General features: G+C 35.1%; 1 protein-coding gene across 11 annotated transcripts in view; it reads left to right on the forward strand.

The window, feature by feature from the left end:
• LOC128162819 (tyrosine-protein phosphatase non-receptor type 4-like) overlaps positions 1 to 25,942 on the forward strand; it is a 71,716-nt gene that overhangs the window by 27,212 nt on the left and 18,562 nt on the right. For 9 of the 11 annotated variants that reach the window (XM_052826215.1, XM_052826208.1, XM_052826211.1 and 6 more), the window contains 2 exons: positions 988 to 1,263; positions 22,067 to 22,208. In XM_052826215.1, coding sequence (XP_052682175.1) covers positions 988 to 1,263; positions 22,067 to 22,208 — 418 coding nt within the window. Of the gene's footprint in view, positions 1 to 987; positions 1,264 to 22,066; positions 22,209 to 24,088; positions 24,257 to 25,942 lie in introns of those variants that run through there. The other 2 variants (XM_052826204.1, XM_052826206.1) reach the window with 1 other exon arrangement.

The raw sequence follows: 25,942 nt of genomic DNA on the forward strand, positions 1-25,942 counted from the left end.
AATGCGTATAATTTTTTGGTTATAACTAAGCTAGTAGTCTGCAATGTGATCAATCAGTTGGGGCCATGTTTACTGACATTTTTGCATGCTTGCCTCCCTTGACTTCATATTCCCTGATATCTTAGTTTACCCTGTTCCCTAGATAAAAATGGATGCCTGGGCTTTTACAGTAGTTACCTACAATCTTCCTGACACAGTCTCACTGCATTTTGACACTTCTTTTACACTAATTCTTGCACATATTTACTCAGAATAACATAGACTTGTAATCTTAAGGCTTCTTTGGGAGTTACAAATTCAGTTATCTCCCTTTGGAGATCTGATTTCAGTTACCTCCCTTGATATTCTAAATCTAGTTAACTCCCTTGGGAGTTATGCCTTTGTATATTCCCTGTGTTGTGTTTCTCATACTCTGTGTTCCATTCAAAAGATGATATGATGGATGGCATTTCATTATATAAGAAAAAATTGTATTTAGAAAGTTTTACTTGTAGCAGCTGCACAATTGAGAATTTGTTTATTTGTGATCATGGGGATTTTGTATCTCTTCCTCTTAATTTTGTTAAATACACATTTTTTTTTTTAGAAAAAAAAAACATTACAGCTTTATAACAAATTTAAAAAAAATGAAGAGTAAAATATTAGTTAAAGTTTAATTTCCTGTTAAAAAGGGGAAGTAAAACTTGTATTGTATTGGGCATGAATTGATTGTGTGTAATTAATGGCTAGAATCTGATGTAGAATTGATATGATACAACTAAAAAAATATCTATCAATTGAGAACTAAGATAATATTTTTAAAGCATTAATTTCAGCAAGGAATATTGGCATAGCATGAGCTTTTTACAAATTTTAATGTAGCCAGTGACTATGTATTGAAATGCTTGTTTTATAATTGAAAGAAACGCAATCAAAAGATTAACATTTAGCAGTGTTCTCAGCAAGGAGAATGAACATCAGAAGTGATCATTTTTGGTTTATTTTTAGGTCGCCCAGTAAAAAGTTTGCACGGCGGACGGTCAGCGGACACACGAGAGACCAAATCATCCAAGAACGCAACTTTATCGACGGCCATCGCAACCTTCCGAAGTCGCAGACGTTTGGAGGAACTCCGTCAACGGCTCGACCAAAGAGCAGTAACAGCGTTAACCATTCGTTCAACCGCTACGAGAGCATCAACAACCAGAAACGGGCCACGCTCCCCCACGACTACAAGGTCGGCTCAAACTCAAGGTCGTCCATACACTCCAGCAAGTCCGACGAGTAAGTACTAGAGGATGGGGGGAGGGGGGGACTTTTTATTTCTTCTTCAGGAACAGTAGGTTAAAGTGTCCGATAAAAATACGATGAAGATTTACATATACTCCAGTGAATTGGACAAGTAAGTACCCAGGAAGTGGGCTGACATTTTTTGTTCTTCTTCAATAATTGAGTCCGACGAGTGCTGTAAAGGTGGGAGATTGGCTTTTTGTGTGAGTGATTTCAATGCAAATTTTTTCTAAGTTTAATATCAAGGTTTTGAAATGTTGTGATTACGATCGGTATATAATTCAGGGTTCTATGGACACTGTTGTATTTAGTTCAATTCCATCTTCTTACAATTGAAAATAATAAGGCACAGTGGCATATAAATGCAAAATTTGTCATTTTACTACTGTAAGAGTTATGTAATAAAATGCATATCACTAAATATTAGGGTTTTCATGAATGCATAGATTTTTAGGATGTGAATGTGCTGTTTTGATGAATCTTTTTATATCTATTGAAAACTGGAAGATCGAAGTTAAAAAATGGGTTTGCAATTTTATTTATTGAATACAAGATTCTTTTTATGAGTACAAAAGAGGGTAAAATAAGGGACAAACATTGTGAGATTTATTTAAACTCATGACTCGGTTGGAAATTTGAAGCTTTAGGACGGCCATATTGACATAAGTTATTTATGTGGAACTGATAACCATATTTCATATATAAAGAAGAGGAAAGAAAAAAAAAGGGGGGGGGGGTAATCTTGATAGTATGAAGGGGACAGAAGTATTTAAACGTGCTCTCTAGAAGAATGTGTTGTGTTTGTACGGGTTAGGTAAAATGACAGTTGTACGAGAAGTGTCTTTTATCGGAAGTTTGGGCTTTATCACACATATATGTAAACACTGTGTGAAGGGAGCTTGTGTAAATCCAGATAAGAATGTCCATTTCTTGTCCATTATGCCTGATTGTGTATTATCTCTCTCCAAAACCTATTGAGGTTATGGCCACTTAGGGGTTCCCCTGTCAAATACAACAGGGGGTGGGGAGAGGGTATGAAATTCTCTCGCTGATGAAAAGATAACACTGTTTATTTCACTCTTTGAGATTTTTAATTGACTGGGCAGTGTGAAATGAGTAGTTTTAATTCTCAAGTATTTGAGAAAAATTAAATTTTTTGTGATATGAAGGTCAGATTGGTATGTTTACACCAGGGTCAGATGAGTACTAATGAGTAAAATTTTGATTATATTATTTTCACTCACATTTTGTTGAACAAAAAATTTTTATTTTTTTTGAAAAGTACTCTTTTATATTTGAACCAGTGTCCTTGATGAACTGTTTTGAAAATAGGACATCGACTTGTGTCCTAGAATTCTAACTTATCAACATGGCCTTGGCGCTAGCTTCTTCCTTAATATATTTAGAAAACAAGGGACATTATTGAATCTCTGGTTTGTTGAATTAATAGATGAATGGATGGATGGGTGGATGATGTTGGTTATGGGTGTTGGACATTAACCCAATTTACTCTGATTTTTTTTTTCAAATTTAGTCTTTCTTTTGAAATCTTCTTTGTCCTGGTTCAGGAAGAAACTGTCATTTAATGGTGATTTATGGTGCCCTGTTCTTGATGACCCATTGCTAGAGGGTAGAAAACAGTGGTCATAAATGGAAAGTTGATTTGAGGGCCCCCCTTATTTTGGTTGCACTTTTAAAACTCCATCTGTGAGAATATAAGGGTCCTTACACAATCATGAAGTGGTTTTTCTCATGTGGATTCTTGGTTTGTGATTTATGGGAGAACAATAGACAATTTGTCCCTCTGCTGGGTAATGGGAGAATGCATAGACCCAAGCACTGTTACTTAAAAGGCCCAGAGTATGACCCCTGGAGGGGGTGGGGGATAATCAGGCCAGTCTGAAGAGTAGAGACCAAAGTGGGGTCAGACTTGTTCCTTCTTTGCTAAGAAACATTGGGGAAACATTGGCACTGCTGTGTGATTTCAGTAGAAGGTGGATGCATCCCATTGATGGTAAATGGGTGAACAATTTGGCCTTTGTAAGTTCTGCAGTTCTAAAAAAAACCATTTAGAGGAGACTCTTGTAATGAAGAGAAAGTACCAGCAGAATGTTCATGAGATATTTCGAAGATTAAATATATTTTTACTACTCTAATATTAGCTCCACCTTAGTGGCCATAAATTTCCCAATTTTGGTAGAGGCCTTCATGGATATTATAAAAAGGCATTTAGTTGTTCCTACATGTGAGGGAGTAAAGCAGATTTTTGAAATTTTGCCTTTTTTGCATGATTAAACATTGGTAGATTCTTGACGATGATGGGAAATGAGATAAAAATCAAAAATTGGTAAAAAATGAACAGTATCTACTGGTAGCAAGTGCATACACGAATCATCAAAGAGGTTTGTTCTACTTTTGGTCCAACACTTTGTTACTGTGGTAATTATACACACCACCTGGGTAAAAGTAAGCAATCAACTTTCATGGGATTACTGGACATTTACAGAGTAATGGGCCTCCATTGGTTTGTTGCCATTCTAGCATCTGAGGACCCCACAACTACTTTTGAGATCTAAAGCTGTTGTCTCCATTTCTGCTCAAGAGTACCAGCATGGCCCCAAACAGTTCATTAGCTTGAAGGACTTTGTTAGTGAATGAAAGTGATATTGGGGTGGAAGTGGGGAAGGGAGGGGGTTCTCTGAGATGGTATGTAAACAGGGAGGGATTACTGTAGCGGATTCGACACAGAGCTCTTGGACATGCTGGAAATCTCATGTCCTCGTCAGCATTCTTTGTCAACAAGGCACTCGCAACAAGCTCTTATATGTAACAGTCCTTATATCACGGAGAAATTTTATCGATCGTGGAATGTTCAACGGCTCGAAGACCGAAATTGAAAGTTTTATGTCTCCTTGGCTCTGAATTTTTATAGGATCTGTGCCTCCAATTTGTAATGGCCAGAATTAGAATTACTGTAATCTGATCATTTTGTGAAATGGTGGCTTCCCTCAAAATCAATGATAATGAAAAAGAGACTTCCTTTTATTAGATACCCATTAAATGTCTCACCCATCCTAACGGTTTTGAATATTAAATCAAAACTTAAAAAAATCGTAAATAAAAGCTGCATTAAAAAGTACACATTATACTGAGCAATTTTGATTAACTTTGATAAAATTTGCTAATCCTTTTTTGAGGGTTTTAAATTACTTGAACCTTTCTTTTTTTCTTTTCTTCAAATTTGAGACTCATATTTACATAGCATGGAGAAAATTTACAGCATGAAAGTTAATTAAAAAAGCTTATTCATTATTGGGATTGGATGTCACTCGATTTTTTATTTTGATTTTAAGAAAGCTTGAGTTAAAGTTCATTCTCATTTCTCTAAGAAGTCTGTTTTCTGTGGAAAATTATTTTAGATAGGTTGTACTCATAATGTTTTACCAGGAATTAATGAACATAAGATTCTTTGAAGGGGTATAATGAACATTCTCTCCCTAGAATGTAGGCCGATAATGTGAAAGAAAATTGAATGAAATCATTCGCAGCTTGATTAAACATGGCATTTAATTTCTTGGGTGTAATAAAATTTGGATTAGGTTTTTGAGGGGTCGCTTAATATCAATTATTGAAAATTTTTATCTCCCCCAATAAGCACCGGGGTATTAACTGATAGAAGGGTATGAAAACTGTGTAGATAAGCGAAGAAGCAGAGATATGTCGGGAGATGTTGTTATTTGGGATCAATAAAGAGGCCTCCGGCTCTTCAGTATATTCAGATTGAAAATATCTGGTACCAAGAATTTTGGTCCTGGTTTTTACATGTAGAAATCCCCATTTGGTATTAAACATTGATGTCTTAACAACTCTTTGGTATTAAACATTGATATCTTTGCCTTTCTTTGGTATTAATCAAGTATTAATGTCCTTCAGAAGTCCTTATGTCAAATTCTTGTCCTGATTCTGAGGTTTAGAGTTATAGTTTTAGAAATCTTGAAGTATCTGATGGATCCATTCATATATCTGGTTGTGATATCTGGTTTTCTGGTTCTTGTTAGCTCACCTGAGCTGAAAGCTCAAGTGAGCTATTCTGATCACATTTTGTCCGTCGTCCGTCTGTCCGTCCGTCTGTCCGTCTGTCCGTCTGTAAACTTTTTACATTTTGAACTTCTTCTCTAAAACCGCTTATCCAATTTCAACCAAATTTGGCACAAAGCATCCTTATGGGAGGGCGAATATAAATTGCAGAAATAAAAGTCCGATCTGCATTCAAAGCGGAGAAAACCTTGAAACTGTAGAAAAAGGGGGGTGCATTTTTAAAAATCTTCTTCTCAGGAACTACCGATGCAAATTCAACGCAGTTTAGCATAAATTATCCTTATGGGAAGGAAAATATAAATTGCAAAAATTAAGGTGTAATTCTGTTTCAAATTTGAGTTATTACGAAAATAATAATAAAGGAAAGGCGTGTTTCAATCAGTTTAATAGCTTCGGGTTCGGCATCCGGTAAAATGATTCCATACTTCTAAAACGAGGTTCTTTGTTTCAAGCAGCCATGACATTATACGAAAAAGGGTCGATCGGACTATGATGAAATTGCTTGTTGTGCAACAGTTCGCGTATGAAGGGAAATTTTGAAACATGCAAAATATATTGGTGCCGATTTTGTGAAGTAAATTGAGGCTAAATATTTCAATGCGTTGACAGTTTTCACACATGACGTTGGTGTTAGCTTGTTCTGATTTTCGTTTCGTTTTCATTATTTATGCTTTGTAACCTGGAAACTATCGTCTGTATTTCGTGATTTTTACGTATCAAATCAAACAGAGACTTCGGTAAATCAAACAGTTAACTGTTTACCTGCGCAAATTAAGCAAAATCTGATGTAGGGGTACTGAAATACAATTCATTCTATCGGTAATTCGGCATTATCTTTTGCGTAATGGAAGATTAATGCAATAGGTTTTGTTGAGATGCTCGGCATTTTCTCGAGTTTATTCAGTTTAAATAGAGTTTGATATCGCTGACGGAAATATGTAGGTATATACATGTATCATATATATGATTCATTTCGAAAAAATAAATTGTGTTCTTTATTTGTTATACATGTAGTGCATGTTTCTTGTGTTTAATTGTTTACAATTTCTATTTACTAACCATATTTGAGTGTTAAACTTCGAATTATAAGCAAGATACATAGATTTGCTCACAATTCTATGTTTGTACACAGATTTTAAAAACTAAAGATTAAAAAAGTAAAAATAAATGTCAATATTTATTAAGAAAAATTTCAAAGTCTGTTCTTCCAGAAACCAACTTTAACAACTTATTGTATTGTAAACTTAACACCTTTTTAGCTCACCTGAGGGTGGGCCACAATGGGAGGTCGAAGTTTAACATAGGAATATATAGAGTAAATTTTTAAAAATCTTCTTCTCAGAAACTAATCAGCCAGGAAAGCTGAAACTTGTGTGAAAGCATCATCAGGTGACAGGTAATGTAGATACAAATTTGTGAAATTTATGACCCCCGGAGGTAGGATGGGGCCACAATGAAGGATCGAAGTTTAACATGAATATATAAAGTAAATCTTAAAAAATCTTCTTCTCAGAAACTAATCGGCCAGGAAAGCTGACACTTGTGTGGATGCATTCTCAGGTAGTGTAAATTTAAAGTTGTGAAAATCATGACCCCCGGGGGTAGGGTGGGGCCACAATGGGGGATCGAAGTTTAACATAGGAATATATAGAGTAAATCTTTAAAAAACTTCTTCTCAGAAACTAATCAGCCGGCAATGCTGAAACTTGTTCGGAAGCATCCTCAGGCAGTGTAGATTCAAAGTTGTTAAAATAATAACCCCTTGGGGTAGAATGGGGCCACAATGGGGGGGGGGGGTCGAAGTTTTACATAGGAATATATAGAGTAAATCTTTAAAAATCTGCATCTCAGAAACTAATCGGCAAGGAAAGCTGAAACTTGTGTGGAAGCATCCTCAGGTAGTGTAGATTCAAAGTTGTGAAAATCATGACCCCCGGGGGTAGGGTGGGGCCACAATGGGGGATCGAAGTTTAACATAGGAATATACAGAGTAAATCTTTAAAAAACTTCTTCGCAGAAACTAATCAGCCGGCAATGCTGAAATTTGTTCGGAAGCATCCTCAGGCAGTGTAGATTCAAAGTTGTTAAAATAATAACCCCTTGGGGTAGAATGGGGCCACAATGGGGGGGGGGGGGGGTCGAAGTTTTACATAGGAATATATAGGGTAAATCTTTAAAAATCTGCTTCTCAGAAACTAATCAGCCAGGAAAGCTGACACTTGTGTGAAAGCATCCTCAGGTAGTGTAGATTCAAAGTTGTGAAAATCATGATCCCCAGGGGTAGGGTGGGGCCACAATGGGGGGGGGGGTCAAAGTTTAACAAAGGAATATATAGGGTAAATCTTTAAAAAATCTTCTCAGAAACTAATCAGCGAGATGATTCTTCATAATTGTTAAGACTTTGGCCCCAGGACAATTCTTTGGCCTCCCGAGAAGGTTCAGAGTTTGATGTACGTTTATATCCCTTATATAAATTATATTGTTAAGGATCTTTTTGAGAACTGCAATACTCAACATATGATATGACTATAAAATCATCCTGTTAGAAAAGGGACTAATGATTATAAACATAAGAATATTCAAAGGAAAAAAGGGTTTTTAATTATACAGGATCTACATGTATTATTGTACATTGTCCAGATAGTTTGTATTATGACTCCATTAAGCTGATTTTATCATACCTATTGTTCCTCAGGTGAGCGATGTGGCCCATGGGCCTCTTGTTTTTCATGCAGTGTTGGTTTAAGGATGTTGGTTTCACCATGCATACGGTTGAAACAAAATGATCCACGTTTGAAAGAAGAGAAAAAAGAGCATTTACAGCAATAGTCCTATCATCAATCTAATTCTATTGCTTTTGGAATCTGATTAATTATCTAGGCATTAAAGTGAAGAGATCCGTGTTTTGTTGGATTAGCTTTACATAGGCTTAAAAGTTTGTGTAGATTTGTAGAAATGTTACATTGCAATAATCGGGCCTTAGGCCGGACTGATAGCTTCTCAGTGGGATCCTAATATATGATGTATTTTTTAGTCTTTTGCGACTATCCAGAAGTGATTATGGGATCTGTTTTCAGGTCCATATACATACAAAAGACCATCCGTCTCGAGATAATAAATATCTCGCTGTGACAAATTGACCAACTGATAGGGATTCTCAACCATTTTTTTTTTCTGATCACTAGATTTTTGAGGAATCAATATTAATAAGGAAACTGATTAGAGTAGAAGAGTTTTGTAACAAACGATTTGTAGACGACCTCTCTTAGGTTACCCAAACATGCGCTGGTTAAAATGTGACTGGGGTGATAGGTAGAGCAAGTTATTGGCATGTTCTTTGTGAATTGGTCCGTCCATTATATGGAGTTAATATCATTCTTGTCCCTCCCGGCAGGATATTAAAAAGATGTCCTCCTCACTCTGTGGAGATGTTTTGGTTTCCAGAGAACAGGGTTATTATAGTGTCAACAGTCATCGAGTCTTGGAATAAATAAAAAATGCAACGGAATGCAATTTGAAAAAAAAGATCGGAATCCTGTTAATTAAAACACATTTGGTTACCAGACAAAATGTTATAGTAAATTTTTTGAAACGCAATTAAAGCTATACTTTGAATATTTCATGGTAAATTGAGCTGCAATCGTTTCGGAATTTTTTTTTTTTGGTATGCATGATGATCAATGAGAGAAGCATTGATTCAATACCCGGCAAATTTTTAACAGGAGATTAGCAACTCTGACAGTGTAATCTTAAAGCCATAAAACCATTTTACACCTTTAGTATCCCTAATTATAAAAAGAAATTTTTCCCCTTCCATAATAAAAGCTCCACCTTTTAGACTTGGTCTTAATGTGCCAATATAGGTAGTTGTGTTGTTAGGGTAAATGATTTGCACAATTACGCCTTAGTTTTCAATGGGGGTCAGGTATTAAAAAAAACACCTCATCCCTTACATCAACGTTATTAGGACCTCAACGGGTCACAGTCAGACGCTAAGAACACTCTTTTTGCAGAATTAAAGAGAAATTGATTTTATTTGTTGAGAAGTAAAATAAACCGATTCAAGCCATTGTAAAGTGAACATTGATTTATTTGCCCTGAGTGAGTTTTGTGTCCTTTTTTGTCTCCCAATAAAGTCCTGAAATTGGGGTAGTTTTAAAGCCATCTGAAATTTGCAGGGGGTGGGGATGGGGGGATTTTCCTTGCCTGTATCTAAAAGGATCTAGAGCCAGACCTAATTATAAGTTGCCATGTTATTCCTTTCTCCCTTGATCTGTTCAGGCATGAAGTCTGAAACAACTTTGATCAACAAAATTTATCAATAATTTGCAGGGAAGAAAAAATTTATTCAGAAATGGATATTGATTTTGTTTGGTATTTTATTTAAAAAAAAAAGGAGAGATGTTTGGTGATGAAAGGTTCTTTTCATAAATATTGCATGAAGTCAAGCTAGATAGGACGAAATCCGGACTCAGCCGACGTGACAATAAAGATGTGTGATGCTGAACGAAGCATAGGGTTCATCGTTCTTTTTTTACGTTTTTTGCGTGTTTATACGCGGTGTCGTTAATGATTACGTACGTACACATCAAGGAGACTTGATTTAGATAATAAAAGAAAACCTCCATACATCTTTCAGATCCAGGTTAAGTGAAAAAGAGAAGGGAAAAAAAAAAGAAACCTAGGGATTGCAAGTTGTTATTGATTTGATTTGATCTGTATAGGCTCATAGTATGTAACTAAATTCTGTACTCAGTAAATGGTCTATAGTATAGAAACTTGGGCAAGGATTGTTGGCAAGAGAGGACCATGGGCTGATGGAGGTTTTGGCTCACTTTTTTAAAGCCATTTCTTGCTTAATTAATGAACAGAAAGCTGTGAAGCACTTACACATGATGCTTGCATGATAAGCTTGCAACATCTATCCACTGAGAGAGCAGGAGACTTTTTCATTAGATATGTGCCATTTTTTTTGTGATGGTGATAATTGATTGATATTTCTGATGAAGAGGTGTATCAAACATTCATTCTGTGGGTACACAACTAGGCCTTAGCTGTAGGCAAACTGTGAGGGTATATATTCATTGGGATGTTTTTTAGAGGCGTATATCCTTTCAATGTGATTATCAATTAGGCAGTTAGATGTGATCTACCAGACTTTTGAATTGTTCCTAATCCTTTGGACAGCCTTATGTAAGGAATGAAACTGTGACTTTTGATTACCAAAGGTTATACATGCATTTGTCATTTGAAGAGAAATTATTTTCCTTCTTGTGGAATTGTAAATCTTCTGAAAATTAAGGTTTTTTTCTGTGAGGCAAATTTTCATGAGAGGAACACGACTGAGATTAAAGCATTTTGACATTGTGTGCATGCAACAGAAATTCTTATGTGAACCATACCTTCCCTCTGGAAAATTACCATTTTGACCTTTTTGAGAGGAGAAAGACATGTATAGCAGAAGGAGGGCTCTCAACGCTAAAGAGTTAAACACTTGGGTAAATGACGATCAGGGAAATATTGACTATTGACGACATGGGAAAGGAGAATGTTTAAAGTTCCATCCCAACACACCTGAGTTCCCCAACGCTGTTAAACAACTAAGGTGTTCAATGGTACAGTAGTTCATTACTATGTTAAATAGATTAGTCCCAGGCTTGGGGAATTTAAAAATGTCCGCGACAGTGTTCAATATGCCGTTATTATTAACACAAACGAGAGCGTTTTCCATTGAGTGATTCCGACCATGTAGATAATCCTGCTAGCGTGTATTGTTCCTGAGTTACGAGTGAAATACACATAATATACTTTAACTTATTTTCCCCCACTTCTCAAAACGTTTGATATGGAGTGCTATATGTAACGGACTAACACGGAGTACAACGGGCCTGCTTATATAGTCATGGATAATTATTTACGACTGAGGAGAAACACTGGAGGATTTTAAATTTTTTTTTCTATTCTTTATGGGATTTCTCTTTCCTTTTGATTTGGTTTACGTTGATTGACAACCGAAGTAAAAACAACGACTTGATTTCTGAGTCGTAAGCTAATGCTGGATAAACACAGAAAGTGATTCTTTCTACTTTTTGTTTTGTTTTTTTTTTCCATGGGATTTGTGAGACAATTGTTTTGTGTATTCATTAGTTTGAAAAAAGCGCGATTGATATTTTAATCTGATATCAGCTGGAGGCTGTATGTGTCCATATTCCCTCTGTCCTTTTTCCGTGGATGTATTTTGTGACGTTTAACAGTGAGACAGGAGGGGAAACAGTGATTAAAAACTTGACTCTGGATATTAAATGGGGAAAGCGCCCAGTCTCATTTGTGGAAGGTAATTATCTGACTAATTAACATGATAATTAATTGTCATAGAAACAGGAGCAGAAGAAAGAGTTATTTATTTCAGGGTCCGGATCATTTAATTCATCTCCTGGGTCCTAATACATTACTCTTTTTCAATTTAACGCTCATTCCACTTAAACATCAATAAAATTTGCATGAGCAATTTGCAAGTCTAAATAAGAATGAAGTTTTCATACACCAAGTAGGTAAACCTAGGGGATATATATGTTAAATATGAGAAGAATTAGATTCATTCAGGTATTGAATTTCTTCAAGTCTGATCCCATATTGCCGTTGATTGGAGTAGGATCATAATGCACCAAGCATTGAACCCCAAGCCATTAAGTCCGAAAAACAACTGAGAAGGCCTCGATAGTCAAAAACCACAGTAGCTTATTATAATTAGCTGGAGAAAGGAGACCTGAAATTTAAAGTTTGTCATCATGACAAGTTTCATCTGGCATGAATCAGCTGTCATGGAGAGCCCCCCTTGGAGAATGACAGTCGGAGTATGACAGTCGAGAGAGTTTTGGAGACAGTGAGCAAGAAAGAAAGGTTATGCCAATAAAAAAACCTCACCATGACATTGATTTTATGGCTTGATGGTAGAAGAGATAGGGATGTCAGATATAATAGAATTATTTAATGGAGGGGAAGAGAGAGTTTTAATTTTTACGCTCCATTGGAGCTTTTGTTTTGCTGTAGGTATATGTCTGCTAAATGTTGTTTTGAAAGTAACTAGATATTCTTAAAAGATTTTTCTCTATATAAGAATAATGAAAACCTGTATAAGTATATAGGAGATATGGTTATTTTTAGAAATTGCATAACAATCTGAATATTTTATCATAAGAAAGAGTCATAGCCTATCATTTAAGATTAAATCCCCAATTGCTGTCCTCCATTGTGCAGCCATTCTGTAATTTTTTGATGGAATTCAAAGACAAGTCTTGAATTTCACAGTTATACATGGTACATGTATTGAATTTACTCCAATTTAACGGAAAATAGCTTAAGGTAAAACAGGGAATGAATGAAGAGAAACCTGTGGTCTGTTGAATTCTGAAGTAGAGGGTAATGAAATATCTTTTAAATGTTTGATTGTGTAGCCTGTTATTATTTCACAAAGAAAGTATCATGCATCTTCATTCACTGAGGACACAAAGCAGATAAACAGATAAATATTTGATTTTTTTGTGCCGTTGCTAGTCTACTGTATTTCATGTTCTGTTTGCCGTTCCACCCTCTCAAAAATGTGCAAATTTCATGTAAAATCTATCGTCATATTTATTTAGTAGTACCGATTGTCTTTTTTTTTTTAAATGTGACATTCGTTGTAGTATTGAAACAGGAATCAAATTGAAGAATATCGGAATGAATTAAAACCTTTATCTGATATTTCGCTCTATCAGCTGGATTTCTGATGGTATCGACCCCAGGAAAACTATCGCAGGATTATCAGAAGATAGCAGGGCTTTAAACAAAGGTTTCTTTAATTGCTCTTGTACGTAGATCTTGTCAAGTGACGGGTTACAGATATAAATTGGAAGATTCTTCTACTCAAATGTGACCGAATTCCATGTCAATACACGTTATATGTTGCTCTTGTAATCAGGTTTTTTTTAAGGTGAATAAATACAGATATGAATTGAGTGGATATTTCAATCTGAAATTTTGACTAATCTTTCAGTAAATACCAACCCTTTTAAGGAATATTAAATTAGCAAATTCATATTCTCATTAAGTTTTTCAGCATTATTACGTAGAAGATGGAATGTCCAGTTCCATAAAACCTTGTCGATGGTTTCTAATCTAGCTTACTACAGGCAGATGATGAAATCAATGAATCTAAAACAAGTGTCTTGTTCACTTTATGTTAATTATAAAAAGAGTTTTGCTGATCTTATGAATCCCTCAGATTTCAGTAGGTCTAGCAGGTACTCCTTGCCGAACCCTCTCCCTGTGTGATATCCTTCATCTTACTCAACACAGCAGTACCCACAGGAACCCCACCCACCCTCAAACTTTATTGATACCCTAACATTATAGAAATTAGGCTTTCTTTACACCCTTCGTACAAATCTCGGCCAATTCTTGACCATTACCTTTCAAAACTCCCATCATCTGCTGATTTAGAATTTACTGTAGAGAAACTGCAGGTTTGCTAAGATTAACTTTCATAGAGTCTTGCATAAACACACAAAAAATCCCTTATTTATTGCCTCCACTTGCACAATCTTAAACACCCAAAGAAATCCCATATTTGTTGGCCCACCCCCACCCCCCTTGCATAATCTTAAACACTTAAAGAAATCCCATATTTGTTGCCGAAGACAAATGTAAACAATAATTGTCGGAATATGTTGCTGTATGACTTCCTTATCATTATAGATTTCTGCTGGAATGCCGCAAAGTTAACGTTCATTATTGTGATATCATTGATTTTTATTACTTGCCCGTAGCTTTTTTGTCTGACACTGGAATCGTTTGTTTTTACTGACTGATTTAATTAAACTTTCCTCATTAACGAGGTATTTCATTCATGGTCTCTTCAGCGTTTGATGTTTTCCTGTATCTAAAAGGTTTCTTCTGGGTTTTTTAGGTGGCATGATCAACTGATTTATAAACATCACTGAAATGAAAAAACTGATAATTAGGAAATTTCAATTTTGTCATTTAATGCCCTGAAGTTATCAATTAATGTTCGTTAAAATCGTGATGCTGAATTTTTGATATATTGACAAATATTGATTTTAGAATCCAAAACAGATGAGTTGTTTGTGTTGATTTTCTATATGGTTGCTATGTTGGCTAATAAACAATGATTTTTCTTAAAAGGAAAAAGAAAAAGCAATCAAGGTATTTGTACAGGAATGCAGATTATAGGCTGATAATTCTCATTTTGAGTAGTCAAAATTGACAAAATTCTTTCCAAAGAAGACCTTTCAGCCCTATCTGTTACAAATGAATCGGTAGTTATTGCTTGTACAGAGACTCCTAACAAAAGTTCAAAGAAGTTTTATGAGTAGTTTGTTTTAAGATTTATTTAAAAGTTTTAAATTGATAGAAGGAATCCATTTCTGAAAAAGTTCAAGACTTTTTAAGTGTCACTGTATGAAGAAGATCAATAAACATTAAGAACAATCGAGAATTTCAAAATGTATCTACTTTTGAAATAGAGCTTTTTAAATTTTTTCATTGTATGCGGAAAATTGACATCAAGTATTTGAAAGAAATCAAGCAAGTGTGTCAATGGAAGGGTTCTTTATATAAAAGAAAAAGATATTTTAAAAAAGTTGTTATTGAAATTTTTGACAGTTCTCAATTATAGCAGTAGTAAAGAAATGGTTCATTTTGACAGTCATTGAGGGTTGGTGGTTGAGGCTTTGAAAAGTTATTCTAATTTTTCTGTATTTTATAAAGAGGTTTGTTTCTTTATATTAGATAGTTACACAAAAGAAAAAGGGGGGAGTTAATGAATCACATTTTTCATTTACTTTGTAACTGCCCAAGACCCCCACCCTCCTCCTTTGCTCAATATATAGTGTCAAACTTCAACATTATAGGATGTTTTATCTTGATAGATCTTGATATTTAATCCTGGCTTGAAATAAAAGTCTGTGTATTAAAGTTCAAGTTAGTCTTAATCTTGATGGAGATTAAAGACTCAATGGTAAGTCAGGATTTCATGGTGGTTTCTTGATTTAAAAATGCTTACATGACACAGTCAGATACAGATAAATGATTTCAAAAAAGATTGGTTAAATCAAGCAAGACCTGGTTTGTCTGATGAGAGAGAGAGAGAGAGAGAGAGAGAGAGAGAGAGAGAGAGAGAGAGAGAGAGAGAGAGAGAGAGAGAGAGCTGGGCCAATAATTGATCAATTTATAGATTTATCCTGAAGATCTAAAATGCCCTTTGCCATGTACATAGATTACCTACATCACTTCTATATAAACAATTTTCTTTGCAAGGATGGATAGTCTATAGGAAATTTTGGTGACAAAATATTAAATAAAAAATTATCAATAATACCTATGCTCCTTGCAGTTTGGATTAGAGTTTACATCTAATTAAATTTGATGTGTTGTTCTTATGTCTTTGCTGTTATGTAATAGATAGTGACACTGTTTTGGGGTATTACTGGTTAACTGATCAATAAGCAGCCTTGGGCTATCTTTATAATTAAAAAGATATCTAAGATTGTGAGTGCAAAGTAAATAAATGAAGGTTCTTAACATATCTGTGTTTTTTAATGGTGATAGGGAGCCACACTGGGATTCAAATTGTAGAAAAATCTCTTCTGCTTTTCTCAATATTTAACCTGAATTGTGTTCCGATGTACAAAGATTCACTGCAAATCCCAATTTATGCAATCCCTCCTCAATTTCCCCAACCCCCACCCCCATACCCATACCCATTCTACCAAATCAAACTGTCCTGATGCAAGTTCAACTGTGTAATGTACCAAGTAATTGTTGGTCATACTGATTTTCTTTTAAAAACATAGAAAGAGAGAGAAAGAGGGGAGAGAGAGATTCTTTTTTAAAGATTTAGATTAACATTATAATGCTAAAAGTCTAAGACAGAAATAGATGCCAATGTAAATGAACTAGTCTCTGTAGACTCTTCCTATATGAGCTTAGAATTGGTATGTCTGTCACAGCAAGGGTAAACATATATAATAGGTAAAGTAAGCACTCTCTATTGTACGACCATGTTGACACTTGGAAGGGTGCTGGCTTTTTTACAAGACTAATGCATCCATCATAGCCAGGACTTTTGTTGGTTACTATTTAGGCCTGCCATTGTGTTTTTTGGAGAGAGAGAGAGTGGAGACAAATATTGACTAGAGGAATCTTTGGGGAGACTCTTGCTATTGTTGCCGTGATTTATCCTCCGTTTGTTGCTAGGATTCCAGCTGACTTTTTATTGTCCGTGGAGTGTTGCTGGAATATAGCTTATGTCAATTTGTCCTTTACGAGATAAAAAAAAGTCAAGTTTTTTTGTTCATACAATGAGAAGATGATTGATGGATTATCTTAAAATAATATTGTCTTGTGTCTTCAAAGAAAATTTTTATATTAGTTTTTCGGTGGGGTATATTTGTGCTCACTTTGCTAAAAGTGAAAAGCGGAAAAGGATAATTGATTTTAGTGACATCAAAAAATTATTCATTGATCAATGATTTTAGTAACATCAAAAAATTATCCATTGATCAAATCTTAGCTATACACAGTGAAATTTTCATCCTCATTTTAATTTTGTCCTATTACATGTAGCCTATAAAATGTCTCTGGGTTAATTAATATAAAACTGAAATTAGAATTAAACTTAAACTAATAAATCAGCAAGATCTACAAACTGTCATCTAGTTTATCTGGGTATATTTAAGATGAAACAAAATTTACTTGGGTGATTAGGTCAAAAATATCATGGACCCTATATACAGTATTATACATTGTACAATGAAGTGTAGAATTCATAGTTATTAAGATGACCATGGCCATCTTTAGACCATTTCAATCTCCTAAAAAAGAAGATCTCTGTATAATGATATTGGAAAATTATCAAATTTTATGCTGAAATATATTACTTTTTTCTTTACTAAATGTTAGCTGAAATATTTGGATTTCTACCTCATTAAATGTTAGCTTATGGCCACAAATACCATATATCAAAGTTGAAGGCAGATCTTAATATGGTGAATTTGTTTACCTCCCAGCCTCCTGAATGGAAAAATAAAGACTATTATTGTCATAAGAATGGGAAAATATTCAAAATATATGAATATTTTTATTTAAAGTATGTAAGGTGGAGGTGCATGTGTGTAAGGGGGGGGGGGGAGGAGTGGAGTATATTTTTGGGGAAGGGTGTGGGGAGTCAAAGGCATATAATATAGAAAGCTATAATAAAACTGTCTAGCTGTAAGATAATCAGATGATATGGAGCAGACTGTTCAGACTTACTGATTTATGGTAATACTTAAATAACATGATAACGATTGTCTGCGGAAGAAAACATTAGACTCTTCTTCTCTCAGCTTGGTCTCCAATTCCTACACATAGATATTCATGATATAACAATATGTATTTGATAAAGGCCCCTCAAGTGAAACTGAATGAAAATGGCTACATTTATTATACATGTCCCGCTGCTTTATATTGCATAATAGCCATGCACAGTATAAATGGGTCCTGCCAGAATCTTCTTGATTTTATTGAGGATTTAAGCATGTCTTTTGTTGCGTCAGACATACCACTTACAACTGTAGTCCATGGACCAGCTTCGGCTAGCGTCAAGTTTGAATATTCACGTATTGTCCTTTTTAAAAGTAACAGACCGCATGGCTTGACTGAATGAAATATCGTACTTGTTCTTGTACAAATATGTATTAATTAAAGTGGAATGAATTGTGAACAATTCAATGAAAGTTATTCAATATTTTCGGAACTGTGGATCGAGAGAGATTTTTGTAATTGATTTGTTTTTCAGGACAGCTGGTTTTGTTTTGAGAATAAAGTCAATTGATTAACCCAAGTGAAAATATTCAAAGTTCTAGTCACTGGAAGTTGCACAATAGATTGATTTCAGCATTCAGGGTATGCTCCTGGAAACTCATTGATTGCTTAGCAAATGGACTGTTGCCATTAAAAAGATGATTTACACTTGTTTTATTGCATTTACATTTCCTGATTATATTTTATCAATTCTTTCTAAAATTGTTTTTTTTTTACCCAGCGAGAGGTTAAATGACTGAAAAGATTCAAAGCAAAAAGAGTTATCCATCTTGCATCACGCAGTTTATCAAATTATTGATCTTCGAGGGAGTCAGAAGATTTTGGGTTTAGGTAAATAAGGAGTCAATCGGGCAAAATTATTTGGTATATTTATTTTTGAAGTTTAGAAAGGTATAAGGATGCAGTAAATAAAAGACATTTCTACACTGACTCTATAGAAAACAAAAAGAAAAGTTTCTGCTCAACTAATTATCTGATTTCAAGCAAATGGAAACCTCCCAGGAATGGTCTACCAATTGAGAAATGCTAAGTAATTTGACGAGGTGATGGAACAACATCAGTAGTTAAAGATCATTCCCCTCCATTGTCTTCCCTCTGGAATTTTTCTGATGAATTCTGGAGACTATATTGAGTTCCCCTGCAGTTCCTATGTTTTAACAGGCATGTTTTAAAAGACATTCCATTTATCCCAGAATTAACCTTTTTTATTGGATTGTAATAAGATGCATTTCTTATTCTTCTGGGAGATCACAATCTAAGATAATGAGGTGGGCTATTTATGTCTGTCTGTCTGTCTGAAACTTTCACCTGACCCTCTTATAACTTGTGTATAAACAAAGTATAGAACCTTTGTTTTTTGTGACCTGTAAAGGTCAAAGAAAGAGTTAAAGGTCATCTGTTCAAAAACATCAAGGTTAAATTAATCAAATTCTTGTGTTAATTGACATTCTCGTTGTAAGCTTTCTGGGAGAGTTTTTTATTTTCAATATATTTTTAGTTATTAATTAAAAGATATATGCTTTAGTTCTTAACATTTTGTGTTTATGCGTAGTTGTTAACATTTCACGAAATATTCATTTGCAGACAGACAAATGCTGAAGGTTTATTGAAAGTGTTTTTTTTTTTAGACTGATTAGTAAGAATTCTTCATAGCTGATATTTTTTAACAAATTGATTAGGGAGTGAGACTGTTAAAGGAATATCATATACAATAGCAAAAGCAATAACTACCAGAGCTAACAGATATTGTGGATTTAGGATTTTCCTATAATTGATATATGATCCTTGTTGCATGTATTGTGGTTTTGTGCAAGCTCTTGTTCTATATTGGATAAATGATCTCCCTATTTTAGAATTTTAGATGTCTCAGAGAGAGAGAGAGAGAGAGAGAGAGAGAGAGAGAGAGAGAGAGAGAGAGAGAGAGAGAGATATTATATGATAGCTTAAATAGGGGTGGTGGATGATGGTGTTTGATGTGCATCAGTTAATTTGAGTTTATTGCAGAACATGAAACCTAATCTATTTAACAGATTAGCATACAGAGAGCTTTAGGTTGACTGTCAGATACAATAAGTGTAGGTGCCAGTTTGTGCAGAATCTTTTGAGGTTGTTGGCTGTGTCTTTCTTATTGTATTCAATTGCATCAGACAATGGGTGCAGTTCTGAAAATTTTTTATTTTAAAGTTTTTGGGAGATGTAGGAGAAATGAGGGGGTTTAGTGTTCAATTTTACTAATGTCATCGTAACATTGACTCTAGAGACTTAATACTCGTGCGTCATGTGACTCGTGTCCGTGAATTTAGGATTCTTATTAGCCAGAGCTGGGTAAAGTCAGGACCTGGGAGACAAAGTGTGATTATAGCAAGGAAAGTAAAAACGTCAGCACAAAAAAAACCTCCAGATTATTATAAAAATTAGTTTGTGTTTGAGGTAAATAAGTCAGTGTGAGACGACCAATTTTTCCTGACAGAAGGCAGTTTGGGTCTGAGTGGGCTGATTATTTTGTCGAGGGCAGCTCCCAGTGTTATACACAGTACAAGCACGCCATATAGCTACAGCAGCTTCTAGGGTTTCTAGGGACTTAATGTTTCACTGAGAAAGATCACGGAATTTGTAAAAGTAGCAATGACGGACTTATAAGGAAACGTTTGGAAATTTATGTATGTTGATGAATATTCCTAGGCAGCAGAGGAGGATTTTTTTAATACAGAAGTCTAAATTGGGGAAAAAATTATAGATGTGCATAGCACAGTTTATGAATGGAGACAGACTCGATGTACTGTCGAGAGACTACAATGAATCGGGTTGAGTGTGTGTGCGTGGACTCGTTATATGACTCATAGATCCTGCCCTGAGTTCAGTCTGGTTATGTAGAACATTGATTTTCATGGAACAGCAAATGGAATTTTAATTAAGGAACTGTCAAAGGGACTTTGATTAATGAAACATTTTTGTATATGAATTATGATTAACGTATCCTAGGATTCTTGATGTAATTAGTACTTCCATATTCGGAACGAAATTTAGGATGCAATAGTGATCACGAGGATGATGAATTTAGATGGCTATTTTTAACGTTTGTGAACCACCTTCTGGATAATTTGATTTGGGTTCCATCCATTTATATGTGAAGGCTTTTAGGGTAGAAAATAACTTGATTCTGAGGAATAACCCTATCTGACATTGGTGTAACGATTACATGGCTTTCCAATACTCACGGTTCGACATCTTAAAACTCTTCATGAGCTGTATGAAATGTTTGATTCGGGGAAAAGCACAGGCTGAAAGGTATCTGGGTTTTTTTCATAAAAGCTTAAAGAATGGAATATTCCAAATGAAATAGTCTTTTTGAATAGGAAAATGGTTATAATACTTTTTAAAAATAAATATTGAAGTTTGTAAGTTTGAGCTATCGTCATGGAGACTGGATGGGGATGTTGTGGTGGTCAAGTTTAAATCACATAGAATATACTTTTTTTGATGAAAATTTTTTTGGGAATAACAACACAATAGTTCATGTGAATATTTTTATAGTTCTACTGGTGGATCAAATTTTGCAATTAATATTTGATTTAACTGATAATGCTCTAAATTCTCAATAAATTTCTTTTAAATAGTTAAGAAAAAAATGGGTGTCCTGTAGTTTTAAGTAACTAGTCAATTGATATCGTATTTTTCTGACATGACTAATGTATTGATCGGCGTAGTAACAGCATATTGGCCGGGTTCACCTCGAGTGTATGCATTCCCTGCCGTCCCTTCATCTCTGTGATCTTATCCCGTCTCGCCTACACTAAATCGGTCTGACATCAAAAGATTTGTCATAATACAAGGACTTTGTGTTGAACAGCAGTTACTGATATTTTTGTGTTTTGATTTCAATTATCAAAATCAATATCTATTTTTATTTTAGATTTTTCCTTAAGGTACTCTCTGGTTGAATAAGTTTATAGTTACATTCGATATGTAATACAATTTTCAAGAAGAATGGTTTAATTGATATCTGTATTTGATATCTTCATACATGTGAGGGTTTTTGTCTTTGCATGCATATTTGTCTGATTTTTGCAAGGTTAAAAGGAACCTTAGTGAATCTTATTCTTTTCAAATTCAGAGATTTTAAAGAAATCTCAATTTCATTGGAATCAATTTGTATTTTAAAAGGTTAATGCATTAAAAAGATTAAGATAATCAATAAAGAATGCTTCCCTCGGACTTTACCTTTAATTTCTATACAATAATAATGTATCATTAAGATCCATGTAGATATATATAAAATGAAAGTAGAGACAACTGTTGACCCATATGTTAACTTTTTAACCTTTGACCTTTTCAGTGATGGCGGCTTCATTTCACACAAAATCTCAGCAAACACCTATCCTCAACCAGTTCCGATCAAGGTCGTCGATGTCAATATCCCAGACAAGGACAACCACGTGGACCCCAACACTGACCTTCCTGTCTACGACGATTACCTGGTAAGTTACCAAGGCAACCAGCCATCGACCTTGACCTGATGTGTTAATGGTTCCATGAACCACTTTCAGATCATGTGACCTTTTGTGGTTGACATGGAATGTCAATCAAATGTCTGTAAATTGAATGCCACTGGTTATATGTGATTTTTTCCTCACCTGTAAAAAGTTTGGTAAAATATTTTAAATAATGATTAATGGTTGAATTCCACTAGGAAGACCTAATAATTTTCTTAAATTGAATATTACCAAACTTACTAGTACACTGACATTAAAAATGGGTTGAAATTAAAAGTTACTTGATTTAATTGGGATAAATATCTTCAAAATTTAAACCAACTCATTGAGAGCTAGTAAAACTAATGCATGTCCTTGGTTTTGTGTCGTGTATGAGACAGGCAATAGGATCAAGAATGACTGTGAACGGGGAAGTAATCACCCAAGTTATATTTTCACCTGTCAGCCAATGGACTGGGCAAATTCAAAACAACTTTTAAATTACTGTGTTAATAAGAATGAGCATTAAACACACAACTGTGTCTGGATGAATTCTAGATGGGGCGAAACTAATATAAAGGGGATATTGACTGAAGGTACTGCAGAAGTGCAAAGAAAGATAACTCTGTTATCTTTATATGATTTCCTGTATATGTGTTTTGTATTGATTCTTTATCTTTTTGAGAAGACTTAAAGATTTGTACATGATCATAAATCAGTGTTAAGGACTGACTGGCCTTTCCTAGAGATTTATTATCAACAAACATACACCAAATACAAGATTAGAACAGAAATAAAAATAGAAAAAAGGGTATAGAGAGAGAAAAGGAAGGGGGGGGGGGGTGTTGTGGACAAAAGTTCTGCAGACCTAATGTTGTCATGATTTGTGGAGGATGATCAAAACGATGAAGAAGTCTTATTAAAATAAGAAGAATTATAGAAGAACAGTTCTGCGTAAAAACTAATATGTGAAGAATGATTAATAAAGGATGGGGTTGAATGGAGGGAGTAGAATTAGAGGAGGTCCTTGGGGTTTATTTATTGTTGGATCATTAAGTGCCAAACATAAAGGATAGTGTTTATTTTGTAGAAGTGATGTTGTTATTTCAAAGGGGGGGGGGTGGTTGATTGGGATGAAGGGAAGGGGGAGTTGTACTATACGAATGATGGTTGTCTGTTTTCTGTGCCAGATGCAGGTTCGTGTGGGCGAAAATCCACAGGCTTTGTTGGGGAATGGGTTGTTGTTTACATGTATACACTCCAAGGAAGATTGTATCCTTCAGTACACCTAGGTAGTGTGTTTACATGTATACACTCCAAGGAAGATTGTATCCTTCAGTACACCTAGGTAGTGTGTTTACATGTATACACTCCAAGGAAGATTGTATCCTTCAGTACACCTAGGCAAACAGGATTGATTTTTCCTTTAAGGAGTTGCATTGATTTGCGGAATTTAATTCAAAGTCGCCTTGCTTGCTCAGGTGCAGATGTATTGTGCGTTTGAAGTTGTCAAACCCGATTTGTTTAAGTGTTGATGTAACTTAAATTTTTACATGCTTTGTTAGTCTCTCAGAGAGAGAGAGAGAGAGAGAGAGAGAGAGAGAGAGAGAGAGAGAGAGAGAGAGAGAGAGAGAATTAAGCATTCTGTTTGTCTGTCACTTTATCCCTGCCTGAGGCTGTATATAAGGCCATTGTCCAACTCACAGTTCACTCACCCTGATAGTCTCCATTGTTATTAATGCCCTCACCACAACAATGACTGAGCAATAGCTCATCCCATGATAAACATGATAAGCACCAAACAACACTATCAAAACTACAATGGAGGAAAGAAGCCTACCTCTGACGTGGAACTGGATTTGCCCTTCTCCGACTGACCTTGCGGGGATACAGGATGTTATGGATTATGTGCCTGAGGGGTTGGGACTGGTGCGGGAGGGATGTTGGGAGGAAACATGTCTCCCAGACAGAGGAATTCCTCCCTGTTTGCATGAGTTACTTCTTCATGCTCAACTCTGTGACCACTTCTGGCAATACTGGGGTCAAGGTTACAGGTCAAGGTCATTTATGTTATATTCTGAAATAGCAGTTACAGTGTATAGACAGTTTGACACTGTTATCTTTCATTCAGCTTGATCTCATTTCTGTCAATGTTTTTATAGAGGTTTTAGATGTGGGTTTTCTGTCTCAGCGATGCAATTTAACGGAGAATGCCATTTGATTTGAGCAGCCTTTTAGCCTAGATTGTAATCACACTGCATATTTTGTAATGACTCTGTACAAGGATATTTATGAGTGAGCTCTGACCCTAAAGGGCTGTACTGTAATGGGTATCCATAATGGAAGGTGGACCAAGGGGAATAACCAGTATGATAAACCTGCTCTCAGGGGATTCCCAGTAAATCTTCTCCCATTAGATAATAAACGGGATCTTGATGAACAGCATTATTGCTGCAGAATTTGTCTAATGAATTGACTTTTTTTTTGGATCCAACATAGTAGATGAATCCACCATTTGATTAGGAAAATACTAGTATGGATACAACATTTTGATTAGTAACATGGTCATTAATTTTGAGGCTAGAAAATAGATCCCCTAAATCCCCATCACTCACTCCCCCAAAAATGAAAGAAACAATACAAGTAATTGATTAAAAAAAATAATTTATCTTTGATAACTGATTAGATATTGAAGTAAATCCTCCCCGTGTCTACCCACCTTACCCCCACCCCCTTCACACCACCCACTTCACCCCCACCCATTTCACCCCCACCCCCTTCACCCCCACTCTCATCTTTTTATAAAAAAAACATTACATGTTTAAATCAGAAAAGTGTCATTATTCTTAGAAATTGAATGTCTCAGATATTATGGATTTAGTGGAGACCACATATTAAAGGAGACAGGTTTGGTGTATAGAGGTGGAGAATCTACATTGCTAAAAATATCAGTATTAGGGGCAAAAGGGCAGACATGTTCAAATTACACCCTCAATAAAATTTTATTGAGGATGAAGGGTATTCACCATTCATGGAAAAACAAACATCATGAATGAAACTTAATGTAGGTAAAACTTGACTATGTATGATAGAAAAGTAAATACTCTCAAGGAGAAAGGAATTTCTATGAGAGGGAGACACATAGAAAGAGTTAATATCGGAGACTAGATTTTCTATATAAAAGTATGTCCCTGTGTTATGTAGACAAATTGAAAGTAAAGGTAGAGGGTTTAATATTTGTTGGTCTAGACTAAAATTCCACCACAGAGAGAGAGAGAGAGAGAGAGAGAGAGAGAGAGAGAGAGAGAGGTTGGTTTATATTGTTAGGTTTCTATTATAACAATAGGGATGTTAAAGATATAGGGGAAATTAGATACCAGTTTGCTGACATTATGAATTGGTGTCATCAGATCTTCAATGTCTAGATGTGTATTGTAAATTGCTCCATAAATGTTTGGGTTGTTTGAGTAAAAATTGTGATATGATGAACTAGGGTGCAAATTGGGATGGTGAGTTCTCCATATTAGTGTATCATAAAATATATCCACCCATTTTCCCCTTGTCACTCCCTCTTTTGATAGGATGGAAAAATTATCAAAAAAATATTCAAAAAATGATCAAAAATATTTGAACAATTGGAACAATGATCATCGAGGTAACTAGGGCTAGCCATAATTGAAATTCTCGGCATGCCGGGATGTGACACCTCATTAAATATGCAGCATTTGCAAAAGTAGGTC

Source organism: Crassostrea angulata, chromosome 9 (genome assembly GCF_025612915.1).
Source record: "Crassostrea angulata isolate pt1a10 chromosome 9, ASM2561291v2, whole genome shotgun sequence".
NCBI lineage: Eukaryota > Metazoa > Mollusca > Bivalvia > Ostreida > Ostreidae > Magallana > Magallana angulata.